The sequence below is a fragment of the Pristis pectinata genome, chromosome 2 (assembly GCF_009764475.1).
Source record: "Pristis pectinata isolate sPriPec2 chromosome 2, sPriPec2.1.pri, whole genome shotgun sequence".
In the NCBI taxonomy this organism is placed as follows: domain Eukaryota; kingdom Metazoa; phylum Chordata; class Chondrichthyes; order Rhinopristiformes; family Pristidae; genus Pristis; species Pristis pectinata.
The window spans coordinates 61,980,165-62,001,673 of NC_067406.1; the positions used below are offsets into that span (position 1 = coordinate 61,980,165).

General features: G+C 37.7%; 1 protein-coding gene across 1 annotated transcript in view; it reads right to left on the bottom strand.

Moving 5' to 3' along the window:
- Nucleotides 1-2,027: 2,027 nt before the first annotated feature.
- Nucleotides 2,028-21,509, bottom strand: part of pdgfra (platelet-derived growth factor receptor, alpha polypeptide) — a 44,337-nt gene continuing 24,855 nt past the window's right edge. The window contains 19 exon segments of the mRNA XM_052045700.1: nucleotides 2,028-4,243; nucleotides 5,941-6,179; nucleotides 8,438-8,503; nucleotides 8,505-8,544; nucleotides 8,672-8,728; nucleotides 8,730-8,769; nucleotides 9,766-9,877; nucleotides 10,353-10,475; nucleotides 10,612-10,730; nucleotides 11,903-11,940; nucleotides 11,942-12,067; nucleotides 13,319-13,472; nucleotides 13,694-13,804; nucleotides 14,597-14,701; nucleotides 15,557-15,689; nucleotides 17,021-17,115; nucleotides 18,624-18,820; nucleotides 19,041-19,167; nucleotides 19,974-20,089. Of these exon segments, the coding sequence (XP_051901660.1) occupies nucleotides 4,096-4,243; nucleotides 5,941-6,179; nucleotides 8,438-8,503; nucleotides 8,505-8,544; nucleotides 8,672-8,728; nucleotides 8,730-8,769; nucleotides 9,766-9,877; nucleotides 10,353-10,475; nucleotides 10,612-10,730; nucleotides 11,903-11,940; nucleotides 11,942-12,067; nucleotides 13,319-13,472; nucleotides 13,694-13,804; nucleotides 14,597-14,701; nucleotides 15,557-15,689; nucleotides 17,021-17,115; nucleotides 18,624-18,820; nucleotides 19,041-19,167; nucleotides 19,974-20,089 (2,146 nt within the window). The 3' untranslated portion in view covers nucleotides 2,028-4,095.

Sequence of the window (21,509 nt, forward strand, 5' to 3'; positions counted from 1 at the left end):
CACACCCCACAAGTGCATTCTTCAGTTCACAAATGATCTTCACAATTGAAATTCACAGAAGTTCACAAATTTAAGTTCACAAATTATCTTCTCCAATAAAAGTCCAACCAACTCCTCTTGATATTCAGTGGCATTAACATCACCAAGCACTCAGCATCAATATTCTTAGCACAATTGACCAGCCTCACATAAATACTATTGCTACCTAAGCCAGTTAGAGAACGGATTTCCTGTGGTGAATTACCCAGCTCTCAACTCCCCGAAACCTTGCCACCACCTATAAGCCACTGGTCAGGAGTGTGACAAAATCCAATTCACATGCATGGATGCCTGGAGTTCCAACGATACATAAGAAGCTCAGTGTCATCCATGTAATGAATGTGATGGTAGCTCCTGTGGTGCTACTCCAAGTAAGTTTTTCATTGCACCTGTGCATACATGTACTTGTGCATATGAAAATAAAGTCTACTTTGTAAAAAAGAGTGAGGGAAAGATGATACAAGATCAGTCACTAAATTCATCTGAATTTATTGAAATAGAAATTCTGAGTTTAGACAATGTGTATTTGATGTAACATAAAGAAATTCTTTTTAAAAAAGTATTTAAAACTGTAATTTCGTCATAATAAAATGTTTGAGACTTCAACCTACATATAGTCGAGATACTCATTAACAATTCAATCCCTTTGAAATCATTTCGCTTTTTTTAAATTTTAAAATATAACTTTTAAGACATTCAAAAGTGCAACATGTAACGTTCCTGTGGATAACATCACAGTCAAAAAATATAAACATAGGCAGTGATACAGCTATTCATAAATGTATGGCAGTAACTCAAAAGACTACACGGAAATACACATATATATATGTATATATATACAGAAATGATGTATAACATCATCATATATATCCAATGTGCCTGGTAACTTAGTAGAACCATTGGATAAAATTCAACCACATTTTAACATTCAAGCCATTCAAAGATAAAGTCATGATTCCTGGACAATGCTACATCATTTTGATCTGCCTCATTAGCTTGTTCATTTAATATTTGAAATACCCCTCTGAATGGAAACACTGAACATATTAGCCACTTATTACTTTCTTTACATTTTATCTTACAAGTTATTGAAAAAGGTTCTTCATCAGCATTCCAATAGTAACTTAATATATTTGCTCTCTTTTTATTGTTGGATATGAAGGAGTGTTTTGTGATTTCTAATATTGATCTGAGCAGGAGTAGTATCACCGATGTCAGGATAAGAGACATACCAATAGAAAGCAATTGAAAAAAGTGGTTTGTGGTCAGGTTCTCTTCATACTTATTTTCTAATGCTACTCTTAATACAGCAACTACAATGTGCCATGGAATGTATAGTATGTTAATGCCTTAATGGTTAATAGTTTGGAATGGGGAGGCTCAGTAATGCACTTTGCTCAATCAAAAATACAAGCACAAAATATGGTGTTTCACTGAGCAAGAAATAAGCCAAAGAACATCCAAACTGGACCCTTCTAGTCTCCAAGCCATTCTCAATAACAATATCTAAATGAAGTCATTCATGTGGGAAGGAATGGTTAACGAAAATAGAAAAATCTGCATTTGCTGGAAATCAAAAATAAAAACAAAAAATGCTGGAAATACTCAGCAGATCAGCATCTAAGGGAGGAGAAACAGAGTCAACGTTTCAGGTTGAAGACCCTTTGCCATAATTGGGAAAGAGAGAAAAGAAGTTTGTTAAAGTGCAGGAAGGATGGGGGAGAGGGTATGTCTCTGAAAGGGTCAACCCAGGGTGATCAGCGGTATAAGCTGTAAACAAGGTTATCTGGTCAGTGAGTCAATGGGAGCAGTTAGAGAGTGAGAACATAGACAAAAGAATGCAGGAGCTATGAAATACAGAGCAGGAAGACAGGCCCAGCAGATCGGATAGAAAAAGAAGAAAAAATTCTCCAACTTCAGGGAACTTGATTTCTCTGTATCATTCGTCCATCTGTGATATTGGCTCAACTTGTTTTTTCTCCCCCCACTTTTCTTTTTTTTCCTCTGGGAGTAGAGGACATTCCCAATCTGACCTGCCAGGTCTTCCTGATCTGCATTTCGTAACTCCTACGTTCTTTTGCCTAGGTTCTTTTGTCTGTTCTCACTTATTTGACCAGATATCCATGTTTACAACTTATCCCCTTGGTCGTCCTGATTTTACCTTATCAGAGATATACCCTCTCCCCACTCTCCCTGCTGCTTAACAAGCTTCATTTCTCTCCTTCCCAGGTCTGATGAAGAGTCTTCCACCTGAAATATTAACTTTATTTCTCTTCCCACAGATGCAGCCTGACCTGATGAGTATTTCCAGCATTTTCTGTTTTCATTTTAACCATTTGCTTAAATTTTTCATTGACAGCTTAGGAAGTAGCTAAGTTAATGTAGCTGTTGGTTTGAGTTGACAAAGATTTTTTTCAAAAGTTTTTTTTTAACTAATGACTATCCCTGGAAGGTTTTATGATAAATATGTATACATATATGATGTGGAGAGAAAATCAGAAAACTTAATCCAGATTGTGGATGATTTAAAAAGGCCTTTGCTTATGATTCGTAAAAATAATCAATGACTCAGTTGTATCTGGTATCTGTTGTTTGTAAATGTCAGCAAATAACATATTGACTAGTTACCAAATTCAATCAGCAATTCTTAAACTAGCTACTGCCATTAAATTATCCATTCTACTGGTCTTTAGCACAAGAAAACCATTCAATAGTAATTCTGTCACTACATGATTAGTTCAGTACAAAGTCAATCCTTAATAATACTGTACAGATTTCAGTTTTGTAGTATATTTCATTCCTCCAGCTTGAGATCCCAGAAAATTTAAAGGGTTTTTTCCTTATTGGTGGCAGCCAAGCTCAGTTTGATATCACATCACCACTTCAATCAATGAGTTACGATGCCTCAAAATGAATTGACTTTCAATACATTAGTAAGACTGAATTTACAATATTTACATAATGGAACTCTGTGCTTTGTGACATCCTCCTTAAAATTGCAGAAGTAGTTGTGGTATTTGGCCCATAAAGCATTGGTATTATTTGTTTACTATTTAACCAAGCTCTCCATGACCAGATTCATCCTTCAGTTCCTGGCTCAAAAGAAGCAGTTTGCTTTTCCTTTTAGCTCACTTTAAAGAGAATTTTCTTCAGTAACTCCTCTTCATAGCTCTTAGCATGCCTTCGCCACAACTCTACCAGGTCATTTACAGCTGGTTCCAATGCACCAGTTTTCCAAGTTCAGCAAATCCTTTGACTTTCTATTGGCTGCATTTAAAAACAAGTCAGTTCAGACATTGGCTCAAGCCCAGTTATAACTGTGGGTTCCAAGCTCTTAGCTTTTCAATGTAGGTTGTAGTTCACGCTTGTAATGTTTTCATGAGTTTACACGAACATTTGAAATATTCAAGTGTAGGATCTTGCAAAGATGCAGTGCATTCTTTACATGTAGTTACTCCCAAAAATTGTGCTTTGCAGAAAAAAGTCCTTTCTAATAGGAAGTAAGCACTAAAAAGAATGCCTGCTAAGTTAAGGTGTACACTGGCATCTGAAAACAATGGCAAACAAGTTATTGTAACCCACCTGGAGAATGATAAAGTCATTGTCAATCTATCGCTGCAGATATGATACAACATTAAGTACACAGCATACATTCTTAGTAATGGTTATCATTATGTGCATATGAAGCAGTCTGATAAATGTGGTCAAATATCCAGATATAGGAACCATCTACCATGAAGCAAAATCTTTGAAACACACAAATAACTTTGTATAGCCTTATGTTTAGTCCAGAGGAATGGCAGTGTGTACACACCCTGAAATAGACACTACAGAGTGTACCATAATAGAAAAATAATGCACTGAAATAGACATATGATATGTACTACAATACGAATCATATTGTTGTCCCAGGATATCTCTCCAAATTGGTCCCGTTTTAAGATGTACCATCAAGTTCCCTCCTCAAACTTCTCTCCTTGGGCATGCCTCAGTAAGTGGTTATAGAGAAGGTCATGACTGCAATAGGGCAAGTTTATTTTCTCACAATAAAGCTGGTTACAGAAAGCTGTCTTCCACTAAATCTGAAGGATCAATGGCTACATCATCCATCATTTCTATATCTTCTATGGTTTCATCCTCTCGCTTTATAAAGGCTGAGCTGCTGGAACCGGTCTCTATCGCACTTTCTTCAGATGTCTGGGAACTGAAAGAGAAAAGGGTGTCCAGTTAAAAAAAAATAAAAATAACATATGCAAATACCCTGGTGGAGCAATAAACTGGCATGACCTACGTTGAGCCATAGAGTGACATGACGTAATTAGTGGGTCATGATTCACTCCATAGTGACCTCCCAGTTCTCCAACAAAGAATAAAAGTAAGTCTTCCTGGACTGTTTTTGCCTATCTATCAACATCAGACAACATCATGATGTTTAAGAAGGATGGGAAACAGATAGATTCCTGTCCTTTAAACCAGGAATGATGCATGACATCCTAAATGAAGGGGGAAAGCAAATGTACTTAGAAACGTAGGTGGCACAGTAGCCTCCCAGCTCCAGTAATTTGGATTTGATCCTGACTACTGCTTCTCTCTATGTGGAGTTTGCATGTTCTCCCTTTGAACATGTGAATTTCCTCTGGCTGCTCTGGTATCCTCCCACATCCTAAAGATGAGCTGGGTGGGAGATTAATTGGCTAATGCATATTACTGCTAGTGTGGATGGTAAGAGGAGAATCAGAGGGGAGCTGATGGACATGTTTGGGAGAACAGTTACAGGACAATAAGTGGGTGGTGGAATTGCTATAAGAGCTGGCACAGGCTCAATGTGCTGAATGGCCTCCTTCTAAGACATAATATGGGAATATATTTAATTTCTATTGAGATTTCTAGAGTTAAGCTAAAAATTGCTTTCTCTCAATATTTTAACTAGGACTGGACAATAAACTTTCCTCCTTTTTCTAGTAATTCTTTTTTTGTATATTTCAGCAAAATTTCCTGTAAGTTTTTGTGTGAAAACCTTCAGCATATGTCTATCAAATGCAGAAACAATGACCCAGCTGAGATGTCCTGATGTAAATATTAAAGCAATCAAATACTAAGGGTTGGATCTAACCTACAATCAGCATTTCTGTAATGGATCTCCTGTGAATTAAAAGCTGCTGGTTTGGATCCATGCATTTTATCTCCAGACAGCAGGCTATTACATAATGCATCTCACAATGTTTCAAGACATCTTTATAAGTTGAAAATGTTATAAATGCCATCAGACAGGATACACTTCCGACTTCTCCCAAACACTTCTGCCCACAAGTAATCTTCAATTCACAACATATAGGAAAATTAATTCTGTTCTAATATCTCAAACGGGGATTAATTTTCTGCTTGCTGTTGTGTTCTGGCCTGTGAGGTGTTACGAAGGCTGGTAAAAGGGGTAATGTTGATGTATAAGAACGTGGTCCAATTGATTGACCTTTCGTTCATGGGATACAGGCCCACTGGCAATGGCAAACTGTTACCACCGATCCTAGATTCCCCAGGTGGTAGGCTTCTTTCTTGAACAGCTAAAGTGTATCTAAGAAGAGCTTAGCAAACCATTTCAATTAAGAGTCAACCATGTTGTTAAGGGTCAGATCAGGTTTCTTTCCTTATTGATATCAGTCATTTTGGAGACAATCCAGAAGTTTAATGGCCACCTTTAAACTATCTATTTAATTCCAGATTTATTACATTAAACAAATTTAGATTTCCTTGCTGCCATAGTGGGATTTGAATTCATGCCACAAATATTAATCTGGGCCTTTGGACTTCTAAACCAATTACATAATCACTATTTGACCACATTCACTAGACTTAACCATGCAGGGATTTTATTGAACATGCTGCATCTCAAGGTAAATTTACCTGTGGCGGTTCCTTGAAGAACTAGGGTCACTGTCTGTGACTGGGTCAATATCAGGTAGTGGGATGATGTAGCCACTGTCAGCACTTAGCCTTTGTTCATCAAATCCACTCTCCCGGTCTTTTTTTTTATCTTCATTGCTGTAGTTACCTCCAATGTAAGGGTCAGTGGATTCTGCCCGCATGCGAGCAACGGCTGGATGGTCACTCTTCAGAAAGTCATCGTTCATCTGTTTGTAGCTCTGTTCAGTTGGGAAGAAAAATGTAATTAGAAGGTTTGAAAAGTGAGTTTAGTATCAGCTTCTGCGGCAGATGACAATATGGTTCAGATGGTAGCACTCCTGCCTTATCGACATACAGTTCTGAGTAAGTTCAAATCCAGAAGACCTGAACCCCAAAATTTAGGCTGACACTTAAGTTGCCAGCTTATCAATGAGATGCACTACTAACTTTCTGAGGTGGGCATAAAAGATCCCACAGCAACACTTTAAAGGTGACAGATGAACTACCCCTGCCATAGAAAGCATCCTATCTGGATGCATCATGGTTTGGTATGGCACCTGCTCTGCCCAGGACCGCAAGAAACTGCAGAGAGTTGTGGACACAGCCTAGCGTGTCACGGAAACCAGCCTCCCTCCTTGGACTTTGTCTTTACTTCTCGCTGCCTTGGCGAAGCAGCCAGCATAATCAAAGACCCCACCCACCCGAGTCATTCTCTCTTCTCTCCTCTTCCATCAGGTAGAAGATACAGGAGCTTGAGGGCACATACCACCAGGCTTAAGGACAGCTTCTATCCCACTGTGATATGACTATTGAACAGTTCCCTTATACGATGAATGGACTCTGACCTCATGATCGACCTTGTTGTGACCTTGCACCTTATTGCACTGCACTTTCTCTGTAGCTGTGACCCTTTACTCTGTACTGTTATTGTTTTTACCTGTACTACCTCAATGCACTCTGTACTAACTCAATGTAACTGCATTGTGTAATGAATTGACCTGTACGATCAATATGCAAGACAAGTTTTTCACTGTACCTCGGTACATGTGACAATAATAAACCAATACCAATAACAATATTCATTCCCCAAACAACATCACCAAAATAAATGATTTTGTCATTATCACATTACTGTTTGTGGGACTGTGTTCAGATCCCATGTTTCCCACAGAAGCATTTCAAAAGTGCTTCATTGCTGGTAAATTCATGATGTGAAAGGTGGCATATAAATGCCAGTTTTTCTTCTATTCAGGGGAGATATTCAATAACATCAGACAGAACTATGCTGGGCCCATTGCAGTCTGTAGTGTCCAGATTAGATATCGCTTTGGAAACAAAATTAAAATCTGACCTCAACCAACCACAGCTAAATCAAACCCCACCAAGTCTGAGGATGCTTTTCAAGCCAACTCTATCCAAACCTGACACACATGGGCAGCAGCCAGGAGAGCTGCTGTCTCGCAGCTCCAGTGACCTAGATTTGATCCTGACCTTCAGCGCTGTCTATGTGGAGTTTGCATGTTCTCCCTTTGACTGTGTGGATTTCATCCAGATGCTCTGATTTCCTCCCACTTCCGAAAGATGAGTGGGTTGGTAACTCCCTAGTGTTACTCCCTAGTGTGTTACTCCCTGGTGCGTAGGTGAGTAGCAAAATCTGGGAGTGGTGGAAATGTGGGGAGAATGTGATTTGTGTAGGTGGGTTCTTGATTGTCAGCACAAACTTGGTGGACTAAAGTTTCCGTGCTGCATGATTATATATATGTTTATATGGTTGGAACCTGTCAGGCTTAGGTTGCTTGGTTAAGCCAGTCTAAATTTGGCATCACTGATGGCTATTAAATCATTATTACTGTTGGGCAGTATTCCACCTGCTCGGACACACTGCCATCAACACCTCTTTTCATATTTAATGGGGTGGTCTAAAATGGTTGCACTTGCCCGCATCCCTAATGTGCAAATTATTGGAAATTTGATATGGTCTATACAATCTGAAGAGCAGTAGTTATGAAGTTAGCTCATGAGTGAATTCTTTAAATCTGCATTATCACAAACAGATTCTCTGTGTGACAAATGAAATGTGGCACCACCATAGAACCACAGCACTTGCAAAGCAGTAACTGCAAAGGCAGAGCTTGGAGATGCAGTCATACAAGTAAACATAGTATGTTCTACGAAAATAGATATATTCTTATATAATAGAATAGATTCTCATATGTCCTACTAAAATAGTAGGACAGATAGCAGGACCATCTTGCTTGCACAAGATGCCTTGAATACAGAAAATGATTTCCACCTGGAATAATGGAAGGAAAAATCTTGATAGCATTTCAGAAAGTGTTAATAAGCCATGAGTGGCCTTCCCTAGCTGTTTTTTCCTTGTGATCTGGTGAGCACTATTCCATTTTCAGAATACTGAAGCCAAGATACTTTCCTCACTGATTACTGCACCTACTATGCATTAAAATTCTGGTGTTATGCATCATGAAAAAGGACATACCTTCTTGTAGGCCTCTGGTAACAAGCCACCAATAATTTCAGCCAGGCGTGTAAAGGAAGGCCTTTTTTTCAGGCTCACTGTTCCAGCATTTCACCATCAGGTCATAGCTACATGGAGGAAGATTGAAACAGAAAACATGAGATTTAACTGTAAGATTCAAAACTAAAGTTACTTATTCATGTTAAATAATTTTTGTGGAAGCTGGAAGCCACAGCATGTCAACTGCAAACGTACACATCTGAAGAAGCATGTTCTGGTTTAGTCATTCTGTAACCACTCTTTATTTATTGTAAAGTTGGAGTCGACCATCATTCCTGGATATGGTGTACCACCTAAAGCAGAGAAAATAACCCACTTAGAAATAATGAGATATAAGCTGAACTTATTTATACAGTACTCACAAAGCAATTCATATACAACATCAGGGGTACCAACGACCCTTTAAAAAGACCATAGATCATATAAAAAATTGGCCTTTGCCAGTTATGGTAAGTAAAAAGAAAATCATCATGGGGTTGAGTTTTAATAAATATTGCAGGATCATTTAAGCTGGAAGATTGAAATGTGAATCAAATAGAAATTCAAATGATTATAGTGGACTTCAGCATGCTATTCACTTAATATCATTGAAGTTCAGAAGTATTTTAAATGAAACCATGTATCATTCACCAACTGTTCTAAAGTGACTTCTTCATGCTCTTTTAAAATGCCAATATTCCACTGACAAGAATATTGTAGGGTAATAGTTTCCTCATAGTAACCTAGTTACATTAATCAGATCAATGAGAACTGTTGCAGAGCAATGACATGGTATATAAATGTTTAAAATCAAGGCATCAATTCCTGGGATATGTTCATGATGTAGTTAGCAATAACTCATCCACATGGACCTAATATCCTGGGTTCAAACCATGGTTTTTACTACTGGCTCTCAGTTAGGCTAGCAGTAGATGGCTACAATAGCATTCAGTGGTCAGAGATGAATGTCCACTGCAGGCACACCAACTATGCACCCTCCCCAATGCCACCCCTAATAATCATTAGCTACATTAAGGACATAAACATACATATAATATGTGGCCTTTCCAAGTCCCCTTCAAAAATGTCATGTTTAATTTACTACATATAATCCTGATTCAATGACTTTAATTGGCAATTATTGATATTAGGGTGAGAAGCAGCACGTAATCACCACCCCAAAATATTACTCCTAAAAATATGGATTATACATTGAACATTATTCCATCAAATAGCACTTAATTCAAAATAAATTGTTGTTAGCTTATGAGACTATTTTGAACAACATAGTGTACATAGTTTGCACCAACCCAAGGAGAATATTTCCCACAGAAGAATGCCGTAGGACCAGACATCACTTAGTGTAGTGTACAAGTTGTCAAATATGCTCTCAGGAGCCATCCACTTCACTGGTAGGAATGTCTGAAATTATAAATTGAAAAGACTCAAATTGATTTAAAAGTGATAATCATTTAACTGGGATATTGTTAGTAAGACACCTAACATTGTCAGAATATGGAATTAGAATGAAACAATGAATGTTATTAAGTTTTTTATTCCTGCGTTTATTGCAACCAGAGGGTGGTTGGAATCTGAAACACACTGCCTTTAAGAAGTATCTAGATAATCACTTCAAATGCAAGGCATAGATGGCTATGGACCAAGTGCAGGTAAATGGGATTAATACAGGTGGGTACTTAATGGTCAGCATGGACATTGTGTCCATAGGGCCTGCTTCAGTGCTTTATGTCACTATGACTACATAACAGCACAATGATAGAGTTTCTCTCAATGGTTGATCTTGGAGCTGAGCACGTTTGAATATTCCTTTTTTTTCTGGTCACAGAATTTTTCATATAGTTATATATAGATCTAAGATGACTTGTCTGACACTCACGTTGCCTTTAGAAACATAGTTGGAGTCATGCATGATGTCTCGTGCCAGGCCAAAGTCACAGATCTTGACAATTTTTCCTTGGGCCAGGAGGACATTACGTGCTGCCAAATCACGATGCACACACTGTGTAAAAAGAAAGAAGAAAACCTGAATCTTCACCACAATATAACACCAAATCACATTAGATACTGTGCCAAAGTACGATGAGAGCAACTGTGGATCACAATGTGGTTCTTCTGGTAATGAAATACACACTTACATTTTAGAAGCCAGAAAACTCCATTCCTTGTGCAACTTGAAAGGTGAAGCTGATTAGATCCATGAAAGAAAGTCCCTCTGAACTGTCATCTAAAAGAGGATTCCAAGATTCTGTTGTTTCTGCTGGATGAATAGTAAATGTTAATTGTGGGATATAAGCAATAGCTTGCTACCATCATCATAAATAACCTGAAGCAAGAAATGAAATTGAATAGGAGGGAAACTGGCCAGTGCAGTGATTTTGATGCAGGATTTTTAATTTCTGGAACAGGATTCAAATTTACCCCAAACTTCTTTGTCTGGCCATAACCAAAAAACTCAGAACTTAATGAAGTCCAGAAATAACAAGCCACAGCTCTATTTATATTTAATGGGACATGCTCTCTTAAACAAAATCTTTAACAGAGTTTTCATTAAGAAAGAAGGAAAATGCCAAACGAATGATCTGAAAACTATATTATGAAGATATTGTTTGTAAAGATGCAATCATACTTTTCACAATGATATAGTTCATTATATCTTACATTTGTAAACAAATTAAGAAGAAGATGTGGACCCTTTATTGTTTATGTCTAAATAAATTGTTTGAAATTATATTATTTTGTTGTAAATATTAAAGGAACATTTTTCAAAGAGCCAGGAGCCTGACAGGAGCCTGCACATCGACTCAGCTGCCGCTGAAACTTTCATCCTTGCCTTCCTTTTTCTATAAACTCCTCCAGCCCTCCAACCATCATTCCTCTAATTCTAGCCTTTTGTCTATCCCTCCCTGTATTTGCTCCACCTTTGGTGGGCATGTCGTCAGCTGCCAGGGTCCTAAACTCTGGAATTCATATCCCAAGCATCTCCATCTATTTCTCTTTCTTCCATTAAGACACTGGTTAAAACCCACCTCTTTTACCAACATTGGGGAAGGGGAGTGGGGGAGGGGGTGACCTACCCTAATATTTCCTTATGTGTCACAATGTCACTATTAGTTTGATAATGCTCCTGTGAAGTGCCCTGGGACATTTTGCTATACTAAAGAGGCTACATAAATGCAAATTCCTCTTCTAATAAGTTTAAGAGAATAGTTTAGGTAAGTAGGGAAGGTTCACCACCATCAAAACACCAAAATGCCACTTATATTTTTCGGGATGATAATTTCTGTTGAATGATTAACATTAATTCAGAAGACATTACCAATTCAGTCAATTAATGGATTTTGCTCTTCTCGTCCATTCCAATGCATTTGATAAACTTACCTTGCTTTGAGTATCACTGAATGCAATAGAAAAAAAGTTGGCTCTTACCTGTCAAGGACTTCTTTTTCTGTGACGGTGGTGATCTACATGTGCTGCTGGATGTCAGTGTATTTGAAGCTGGATTTCCTTTCCAACATTGGCACATACTGGGTACTTTCTGCTTGTTTCATATCCATGTAGTCCCCATTGCTCTCAAAAGATAAGATCACGTAACTATAGAAACAATAGCATGGTTTTAAGTTTCAACATACAAGCAACTTTCTTTACTAAAGACTTAGTCTGAAAATCATACAATCAAACTGCAGGGATTTTGCATTAATAACTGAAGAATCTTTGCCTCCATGCAGCTGTCTAATGGTATTGTTGTAGCTGCAGCTCTGGAGGTGAATTGTTTTTCCCCAGTACCACAAAATGCACTGAGCAAAACAACAGAAGATTTTAAATGGTGGTAAATTTTCTTCAACTGCTTCACTGTGACCATTATTGCCAAGACTGTGCATATCCTCCATATAAGAACATATGAACATAAGAAATAGGAGCAGGAGGAGGCCACCCAGCCCATCGAGCCTGCTGCGCCATAAGATCATGGCTGATCTGGCCGTGGACACAGCTCCAACTACCTGCCTTTTCCCCCAACCCTTAATTTCCCTACTATGCAAAAATCTATCTAACTGCGTCTTAAATATATTTAATGAGGTTCATCTTATGATATATCTTCATCCCATTTATCCTGTCTTTCAAGTTGATCAGAAACTTCTCGAATATGGTCCCTTTAAATGCAATGAGCATTGCTGAGGAATACAGCAGCCATTTTATGAAAAGCAAGATCCACAAAGAACAATGTTCTACATGATCAACTCAATTTACTTTTTTGATTGCACTAGTTGTAGTGGGATGTTAACCATAACACCAGGTAGAATTGCCCCTCTACTCTGGAGTAGAACAATGGTACAGAAATGTCCAATTCAACTACTAGACAAGCAGATAAACTTCAGTTAGTATTTCTCAGATATTAGCACATTCATCATCATGACACTCCTTCAGAATTGAACAAAACTCTGCTTAGTTTGTATACAGAACTCCTGAAATGGTGTATAAGGCATTAACCTCTTGAGTTAGCTGAGTCAAGCTGCTATTTAAATAATATTTGATTACTGAGCTTGAAAAGGACTACTAGATTAAATTCTAATCGCTTTGCATTCAATAACACTTCTGGAAATGTTAGGTGTAACCATTACTTACTTTTCAATACTTTTTATTTGATATTTTCAAAAAAGCTACAATGAGGGATTCTGTTATTGAGAATTTCACTAAATCTAAATGATTCACTATTGCATGCAAAGGAATCAAGCACTACTGTGGAGTTTTTTTAAGAAAGTACTTTGTTAAGGTGATAAATTCATTTGATTGATATCATAATCAGTAGTTAAATAAATTATAAAAGGCTGTAGACAATGAATTTACCTTCGTGTGCTTTCATCAGCCGGGTTTATACCAAAAATATCCACTTCTTTCTTTCCTTTTTCAGAATATCGATTTATAAAACTGTCCCTGTTTTTATGCAGGTAGTTGACCAGGTCACCGTAGAAACAGTATTCAGTAATGATGTAAATGGGACCTATTGGTTAGAAAAATAAAATTAGCATGCTACATACCAGAATGAAATTTCCTCAACATTATGCTGAACAGTGAACATATGGATTGCTTGGAAAGGGTATTTGAACATCAACTTCTTTCCTTTGCAATTTTTAACATTCCCAGTCTACAGATACGTTTTACTAGATTCAAACTACAATGGACTGAAAAAGCAGGGCAAATAAAATCAAAAGGAAATCTCACCTGCTTTTGTACAAGCCCCTAGAAGATTAACAATGTTTAAATGTGGACCTAGATGGGTCATTATCTTCAGCTCTGACATCAAGGCCTGCTTCTCACTGGAACGAGCTGTCGCTGTGAAAAAATATTAGAAACAATAATTAATATAAATTGACAACTGAAAAATATCATTGTTTATGGTGAAATTCAAAATCTGTTACATACATTTAAATTCAAACAAAATCTTAAAGTTTTCAGGGTATTTTACAATTTTTTACAATAACAAATCATCGCTTTTTCAAGATCACATGTGAAAACACATTTAATACTATTTTCTCACTTTCTCCTCTTCCTTTACCAACCACAACATCTAGGCTGATCCTAAGTTTCTACCAATTCTATGCACTGTACACTAGGAGATGTTAAGGTAGTACAGCCTCTGGTCTTACCACAAAGTACATGAGGAACTTGATGTATTCCACTTGTCCCTCTACTGCATTGCATATTACAGTTTTAAGTGACCTTGAAGGAGGTGATTAGGTAATATTGAAATATTTTAATAGTGATCATCCATTTCAGACATAAGTAACCATTGGAAAGTCTCTGAGTAACATGCAACTCTATTCTATGTAATAATTATATTCATGGCATAAACAAAAATAGTTTTGCTTTGCATATATCAATGAGTCCATGTAAAATGTATTGCAAAAGTTGACAGGATTTCTTCAATGTAACTTGATGTCAGACCAAGCCAGTGATGAAGTTAAGCCAAAACAGGCCAGTTGAACACACTGGTAAGAAAATAGCTGATGTGATCAGTCCCAATGGATTAAATGTTTTCAATACAACCATACCATTGGAAATTTTAAGTCACTTTCAATACTTGGCCAAGCTCAGCTGTGTGATGTAAAATACAAGTGAACTTACGCTTCAGCATTTTCACTGCAACTTTCATGACAGGCTGTGAGCGACTTAAACCGTACGCAGTTCCTTCAACTACCTTTCCGAATGCCCCAGAACCAAGAATGCGCCCTTTACAAACCACAAAGTACATGATAATTAATGCAACATGACAAATATTACCAGAAAAATTGCATGGTTTGGGGCAAGTTACAGTGCAACAGAAAAGTAAGTCAGAATGAGCAAATTCCATTCCGGATTTTAAAATGTAATTATGTATTTATTTTCAAAAATATATGTACCTATATGTGATGGTCTACTTTATATGTAAACATGTCAAGACCAACAGTGGTTTCCATCTACCTGGATAAAATATATTAAATTTGTTTATTACAAAGTTACCACAGAGCCAATTAAATTGGAATATTATTGATAACTTCAGATAATTATCAGAGCATTGTCTTGTGTAAAAAGGAATTGCATGTATGTAGTACATTTCAACATCCCAAAGACATCCTAACTTGCTTTATAGCTAAGAAAGTATGTAATGTGGGAAAAGTAACAGCAAAGTTGTGTACAGCAAGGTCCATCAAAAAACAATGACATTATGACCAAATGGTTGGTTCAATGATGTTGATTAAGAAATTGGCAAGAAATACTGGGAGAACACCTTTGTTCTTACTCAAATAATGGCAATTAATCTTTTCTGTCCACTTAAGAGATCAAACAGTGCCTCTGTTTAAATGTCTCATTCCAAAGATGCCATGTTCAACTATGTAGCTTGAACTCTGTGCTTAAATCTCTGAATGAAATTTGAACTTGTAAGAATGCTACAACTGAATCGAACTGAAAGAAGTGGAAAGGGCACTTCTTTCAAAAGGATTTCTGACATTCTGGATGTTGCTTAATAGTCTAATTACCTTACATTTGAGAAATTATAATTTATAGCTCGTGGAATAGCTCCGAGTTCCACAAAACAAGTACCACCAAGGACAAGTCCATCTCTAGGAAACTCCCATCTAGTATCATAGGGAAGTTGCATGGGGTCAACATAAATATATTCATGGCCATCCGGACTTATGGATTCAATGACTCTCCAACGTATCTCATACCTTGGTTTTCTATACAAAACAATAAGTTATGTATATTATTGAAGTAAGACAACTTTTTTCTGTCTCAAGCAGACATGTTTTAATAATCTGTTAAGATTTATCTATTTTGCAGATTAATTTTATTGACATCATCATGACCTGAAGAATCGTGAACTTGAATAGGATGACAATATTTCTAATAAAACATGATTATACCTTCAGGGAATGCAAACTGTATGGACTATATTAAGCTGTTGTAGAAATCATATAACAGACAGAGGCAGGTTAGGGAGCATGGAAGGGTTGGGAGCCTGAACTGCATTTACTTTAATGCAAGAGCCTCACAGGTAAGTCAGATGAGCTCAGAGCATGGAACAGCACTTGGAACTATGATGTTATTGCAGTCACAGCAGGTTGTCTATACAGCAGGATATTGATCAGATGGAACATTTTGCAGAGCATTGGCAGGTGGAATTTAATCCCACAAGTGCAAAGTGATGCATTTTGAGATGTCAGATAGGGGTAGTACAGTAAATGGTCAGGCATTAAAGAATATTGATGAACGATGGACCTTGAGGTTCAAGTCCATAGTTCCCTGAAGGTGGCATCAGAGGTAGATAGTAGATGAGGAAGGCATAAGGCATGCTTGCCTTCATAGTCGGGGCACAGAATATAAAAGTTGGGACCTAATGTTGCAGCTCTACAAAACACTGGCTAGGTTGCACTTGGAGCATTGTGTGCAGTTCTGGTCACCGCACTATAGGAAGAATGCAGTTGCACTGGAGAGAGTACAGAGGAGAGTCACCAGGATGTTGCCTGGATTGGAGAGGTTTAATTATGGAGAGAGATTGGATGGGCTGGGCTTGCTTTCCAAAAAGGCTGAGGGGTCACCTGATGGAGGCACAAGTAGGGTACATAGTGAGAATCTATTTCCCATGCTAGAGCTATCACAAGCAAGAGGGCTTAGGTTTAAGATGAGAGGAAGGAGTTTTAAAGGGGGTTTGAGGAGAAAGTTCTTTCACAAAGAGAGAATGGTTTACATCTGAAACTTGCTGCCAAAGGAAGAGGTGCAGTCAGACACAATCACAATGTTTAAAATACATTTAGACAGATACTTTAATAGACAAGACATAGAAGGAACAGACTTATTGCAGGCAAATGGGATTAGTATAGATGGGTAAAAAGACCGTCATGGATGTGATGGCCTTTTTCTGTGCTGTATGACTCTATGACTAAAAATTATACTATTGACACCATACTTCCAGCTCACATTTTTATCCCTATAATGGGTCTTTTGGATAAAAGTTGCATTTCAGGAATTCTAAGATTTCTATGCTAGAGAGAGTAATTAAGAGCTTACCTGCTTCCAAACTACGACAAGCACTATCAGGGAAATGATCACGATAACCAACAGCACCAAAACTGCTGCAGCCACAGTCAATTCAGAGTGTAAATCTACAAATCATTGGGAAAAGACTGTCATTCCAAAAATCTTATAGTTATTACTTTGATTAAAAAAAAACTTTCAACAGTAATTTACTAAAAACAAAGCCATCTGTGGAGCCTCACTTTTAGGATAAAACCCTTTTAAGATGTTGATGGCACTTGTCATTCACTTTACCGAGGAATTGTCAAATGATGAACTTCCCACAAAGCTCCACAGTTGGAATCAGAATGGAAGCAAATAGTTTCTACTGCCACTGAATATCCTGTAGCTACAGTCACAGACCATCTTCAATCGACATTTTTATTAGCAAACTCTGCGCTAATTTCTTAAGTTACAGCAAATTCATCAAATGATCTGCTGCAAAGATTGTCAAGAAAGTGGAAAAATCAGTACTGGCTGGTGAGCAAATGCTCAATAATGGCATGAGCTTAAAGGAATTGTCCTCTGAGCTCTATCAGAGGCTATTGATGGCCAACTCTACAGGAGTGCATAGCTCATAACAAATTCACTTATTAGATCACTTTCTTTCGAGGGAATGGGTATCAATGGATTCATTGTCTAACAGTAGACTGAATATTAGACCGAATGTCAGAGTGATTAGTTTTCCAAAAGCCAAACCACAAATGTTCATTCTATATTTATACCACTAGAAGGACTTCCCGGTTCTCGGAAGAGGATTTAATGGACGTTGAGTCAATAGACCATAGCTTTAAATTATTAGCAGACTTTGTACTAATCAGTTCTGGCTTAAGAATAGGGCAGAATATTTTGCTATTTTTCAGACTATTTTTGGTAAGTTTCTTTGAGGAAAAGATTCAAGAATGCCAGGATGGTTTCAAGGATTTAAAAGACACAGAATCAAGGCACAGGCAAACAGGGGGTTGTTGTACATCAGAAGGTCAGGGACAATGTGTGAATAGGATTTAATGTAACTTAGAATATGGGCAGCAGAGTTTTGGATGAACTCGAGTTTAATATCTTGTCCAGCAGATTGAATTTACGTTAAAGACAACAAACGTATCACCTAAAAGTTGGTGCTTTACCAAAATAAAATGAAACCATATTCTAACAATTATAACAATAACACTAACACCAATTATAACAAACAACCCCTAAAGTAGATATCAATCAATTGCCAACCATCCTGCTTCCCAACAAACTTTTCTCATAAAAAGCAGGAACCTATTCAAGATGTAGACAAAGCAAGGCCTGGCATGAAGTATATTTTGAGATTCATAGTTAATTGTCCCAGATATTCAATGCATTACACATGCAAAAACTTTGTGATGGGGACCTGGACCTTCAATGTTTAATGAATCACAGACTCGATGTTAAGCACCCACATAGAAGTTTGCAATGTAGAGCCGCTATATGCCTTTTTTTACACTTGGAATTATTCCAGCTCAAATGAATCACACTGCATTGGGCTTTATTGAAAGGCACTTTGCCACACATCGGTTTATCCTTCCAGTGAACCTATACCTGTTGTAGGGGATGGAATAAAACCATGACTTACTGTGAGCCACAAGTTTGACTTCACGTGCAACAGCTGCAAGCTCATTCTTTGCAATACATTTCACAGCCATTGTATTATCCACTTTCTGAAAGGTCAGTTTACTCTCCACAGTATTTTTCTTCGTCTGATGGGTCTCAATACTTATATCACTTGAATTGCTGTGGAGGACGTTCCACAGCATTGAGTCATTTGCACACCTAAAAGAAGGTACAGAGATTACTAAGGTTTATTTTTATTAGCCATCAGTAATGTATTGGATCATAAAACAGTATTTCCATCTAAAAAAATGTATTGGCTTCTTGGAGACAAAAAGAAGTACAGTGTTACCACTTTAAATTGATGAAATAGAAACTATTACTTAAAGTAAGTAGTTTGCTCACTTAAGAACACAGCATGATTGAATGATTAAGGCCTCACTTTTTTAGATCTGTACAAATTAGCCATTCAACCTCTGGGCTGGGTGTCCCATCTGCAGAACACGAAACAATCTGGCCATTCGCAGAGCCATGGTGCAGGTCAACAAGATTGATGATCTTTGCTGGCACTGGAACAGGAAGTGAAGAATGGCATATATAAAAAAAACTGAAATGTTCTTGACTGCCAAAACAATTGAAGTATATCAATGTTTAAAATATTCTGCACATGCATTAATAAAGCTATACATGATACAGGATATTGCCCAATTTTATGCTCAGTTAAATGGTGTTGCTCACTTCAAAAAAGTTAGAAGTTTAGATTTCTTGCACAAGTATCAAGCCACAATGTCTAATGGCCAAGATAATGAACATCTACCTTTATACTTTACTTGAGAGAGCTTACTTCAGCATGGAAAACAGCCTGTTTAACTAAAGAGAGTGAAAATGCAAATTGACATGCAATCAAATCTCAGAATAAATCAGAGACCTCGTCAAAGGCAATGCCAACTTGACCTTTCCCGTGGAAATCAAGCAGATAGTCAAATAAAACTGAGCAGGTCAATTATTTGCTTAGCCCTAACTCTCTTTCTGAAGGCTATTATCATAACCCACAGTTTTAAGCATGTAGAGACCTTGTGTTAATCACAGATTGGACCTTAATTGCACTTTAGCTCAGATCTGACTTTGGTAATTGCTATGACTGAACATAACTGTAATAATACCTACTGCTTCACTTTTGAGATGCTGGCAGACCTTCAAGAATCAAGCATTTATTTAAGATTTTCACCATTCTGCAGTTTTGCTTTTTAACTTTTAAATTTATGTATCACTGGCCCAAAAGTTCACTATGGTGAGGTATTGCAAGGAAGTGCAAATGTACTTGGCACCATAAACATCAGCTAGTTAAAGAACAAAATGGAGCTTGTAGATTTACCTTTCACCTGCAAGAAGAAGGTATAAATGGTACAATTATCTTCATTTTCAACGATAATGCTGTAGGCTCCACTGTCTTGTTTCTTTGCACGAATCAGGGTCAGATTACTTTGGTACCTGGACAAAGTCAAGACACAAAGAGCAACAGCAAGTTAGTAAATGCAGAAGGCAAGAGCATGCACATACTAAAACATGTCATTAAGCCTGGGCCTCAAGATTCAATGAGAACACCACAAGAAACATTAAACAACTCCACAAAATCTGATAAGACCAATAATTTGAGAATCACTCCACAAGTTCTTGGTCCACCTTTCCATCTCCACTAACACCCACTTCCCTTCGCACTGCAGCCTCCCATGCAAGGGCAGGAGACAAAACACTGCCCTTTGACCAGTTCCCTTCCCAGCATCCAGGGACCCAAACATTCCTTCAAGATGAACCAGCAATTCACGTGTATCTCTTCCAATTTGGCATACTGTGATCAGTGCTTCTGATATGGTCTCCTCTACATTTTCCCCTACACAAATGCAGATTGGGTGACCGCTTTACAGAACACCTCCATTCAGTATATAAAGTGACCCTGAGCTTCCAGTTACCTGTCACTTTAATTCTCTGTCCCTCTCTCACGCTCACCTCTCTGGGGCCTCCTAAATCTTTCCAATGAAGCTTCATGTAAGTCTGAGGACCAGCACTTTAGCTTCCAACCTGGCATGTTAAAGTCAAAGTCAAAGTTAAGTTTACTGTCATATGCACAAGTACACGTATGTGCACTTGACCTTACAATCTACCTTGTTATGACCTTGTACCTTATTGTCTGCCTGCAATGCACTTCCCTGTAGCTGTGACACTTTACTCTGTATTCTGTTATTGTTTTTACCCTGTACTACGTCAATGCACTGTGAAATGAATTGGTATGCAAGACAAGTTTTTCACTGTACCTCAGTACAAGTGACAATAATAAACCAATACCAATGCACAGGGACAATGAAAAACTTACTTGCAGCAGCATCACAGGCATATAGCATCATATAAGCAGCATTCACAAGAAAAACATAAATTAAACATAAATTATACACAATTTTTACAAGAAAATTTTGAGAGATTGGCATATATCAATGTTCAAAGGGACTTAGGACTGAGGTGTCCTTGCGCACAAGTCACTGAAAGTTAACAACAGGTGCAGCAAGCAGTTAGGAAGCCAAATAGTATGGTTGGCCGTAGCTGCAAGAGGTTTTGAGAGCAGAAGTATGTCTTACTACAATTATAAGGAGCCTTGGTGAAACTAGACTGAAGAGTATAGTGCACAATGTTGGTCTTCTTACCTAAAAAAAGAAATATTTGCTATAGAGAGAATGCAATGAAGACTGATTTTCAGGTTGGTGGGTCTATCATATGAGGAGACATTAAGCAAGTAGGGCTAAAGTCCCTACAGTTTAGAAGAATGTGAGCTGATTTGACTGAAACACACAAAATTCTTAAAGGGTTCAACTATATAGACGTGAGCAGGATGTTTCCCCTGGCTGAGGAGTCCAGAACC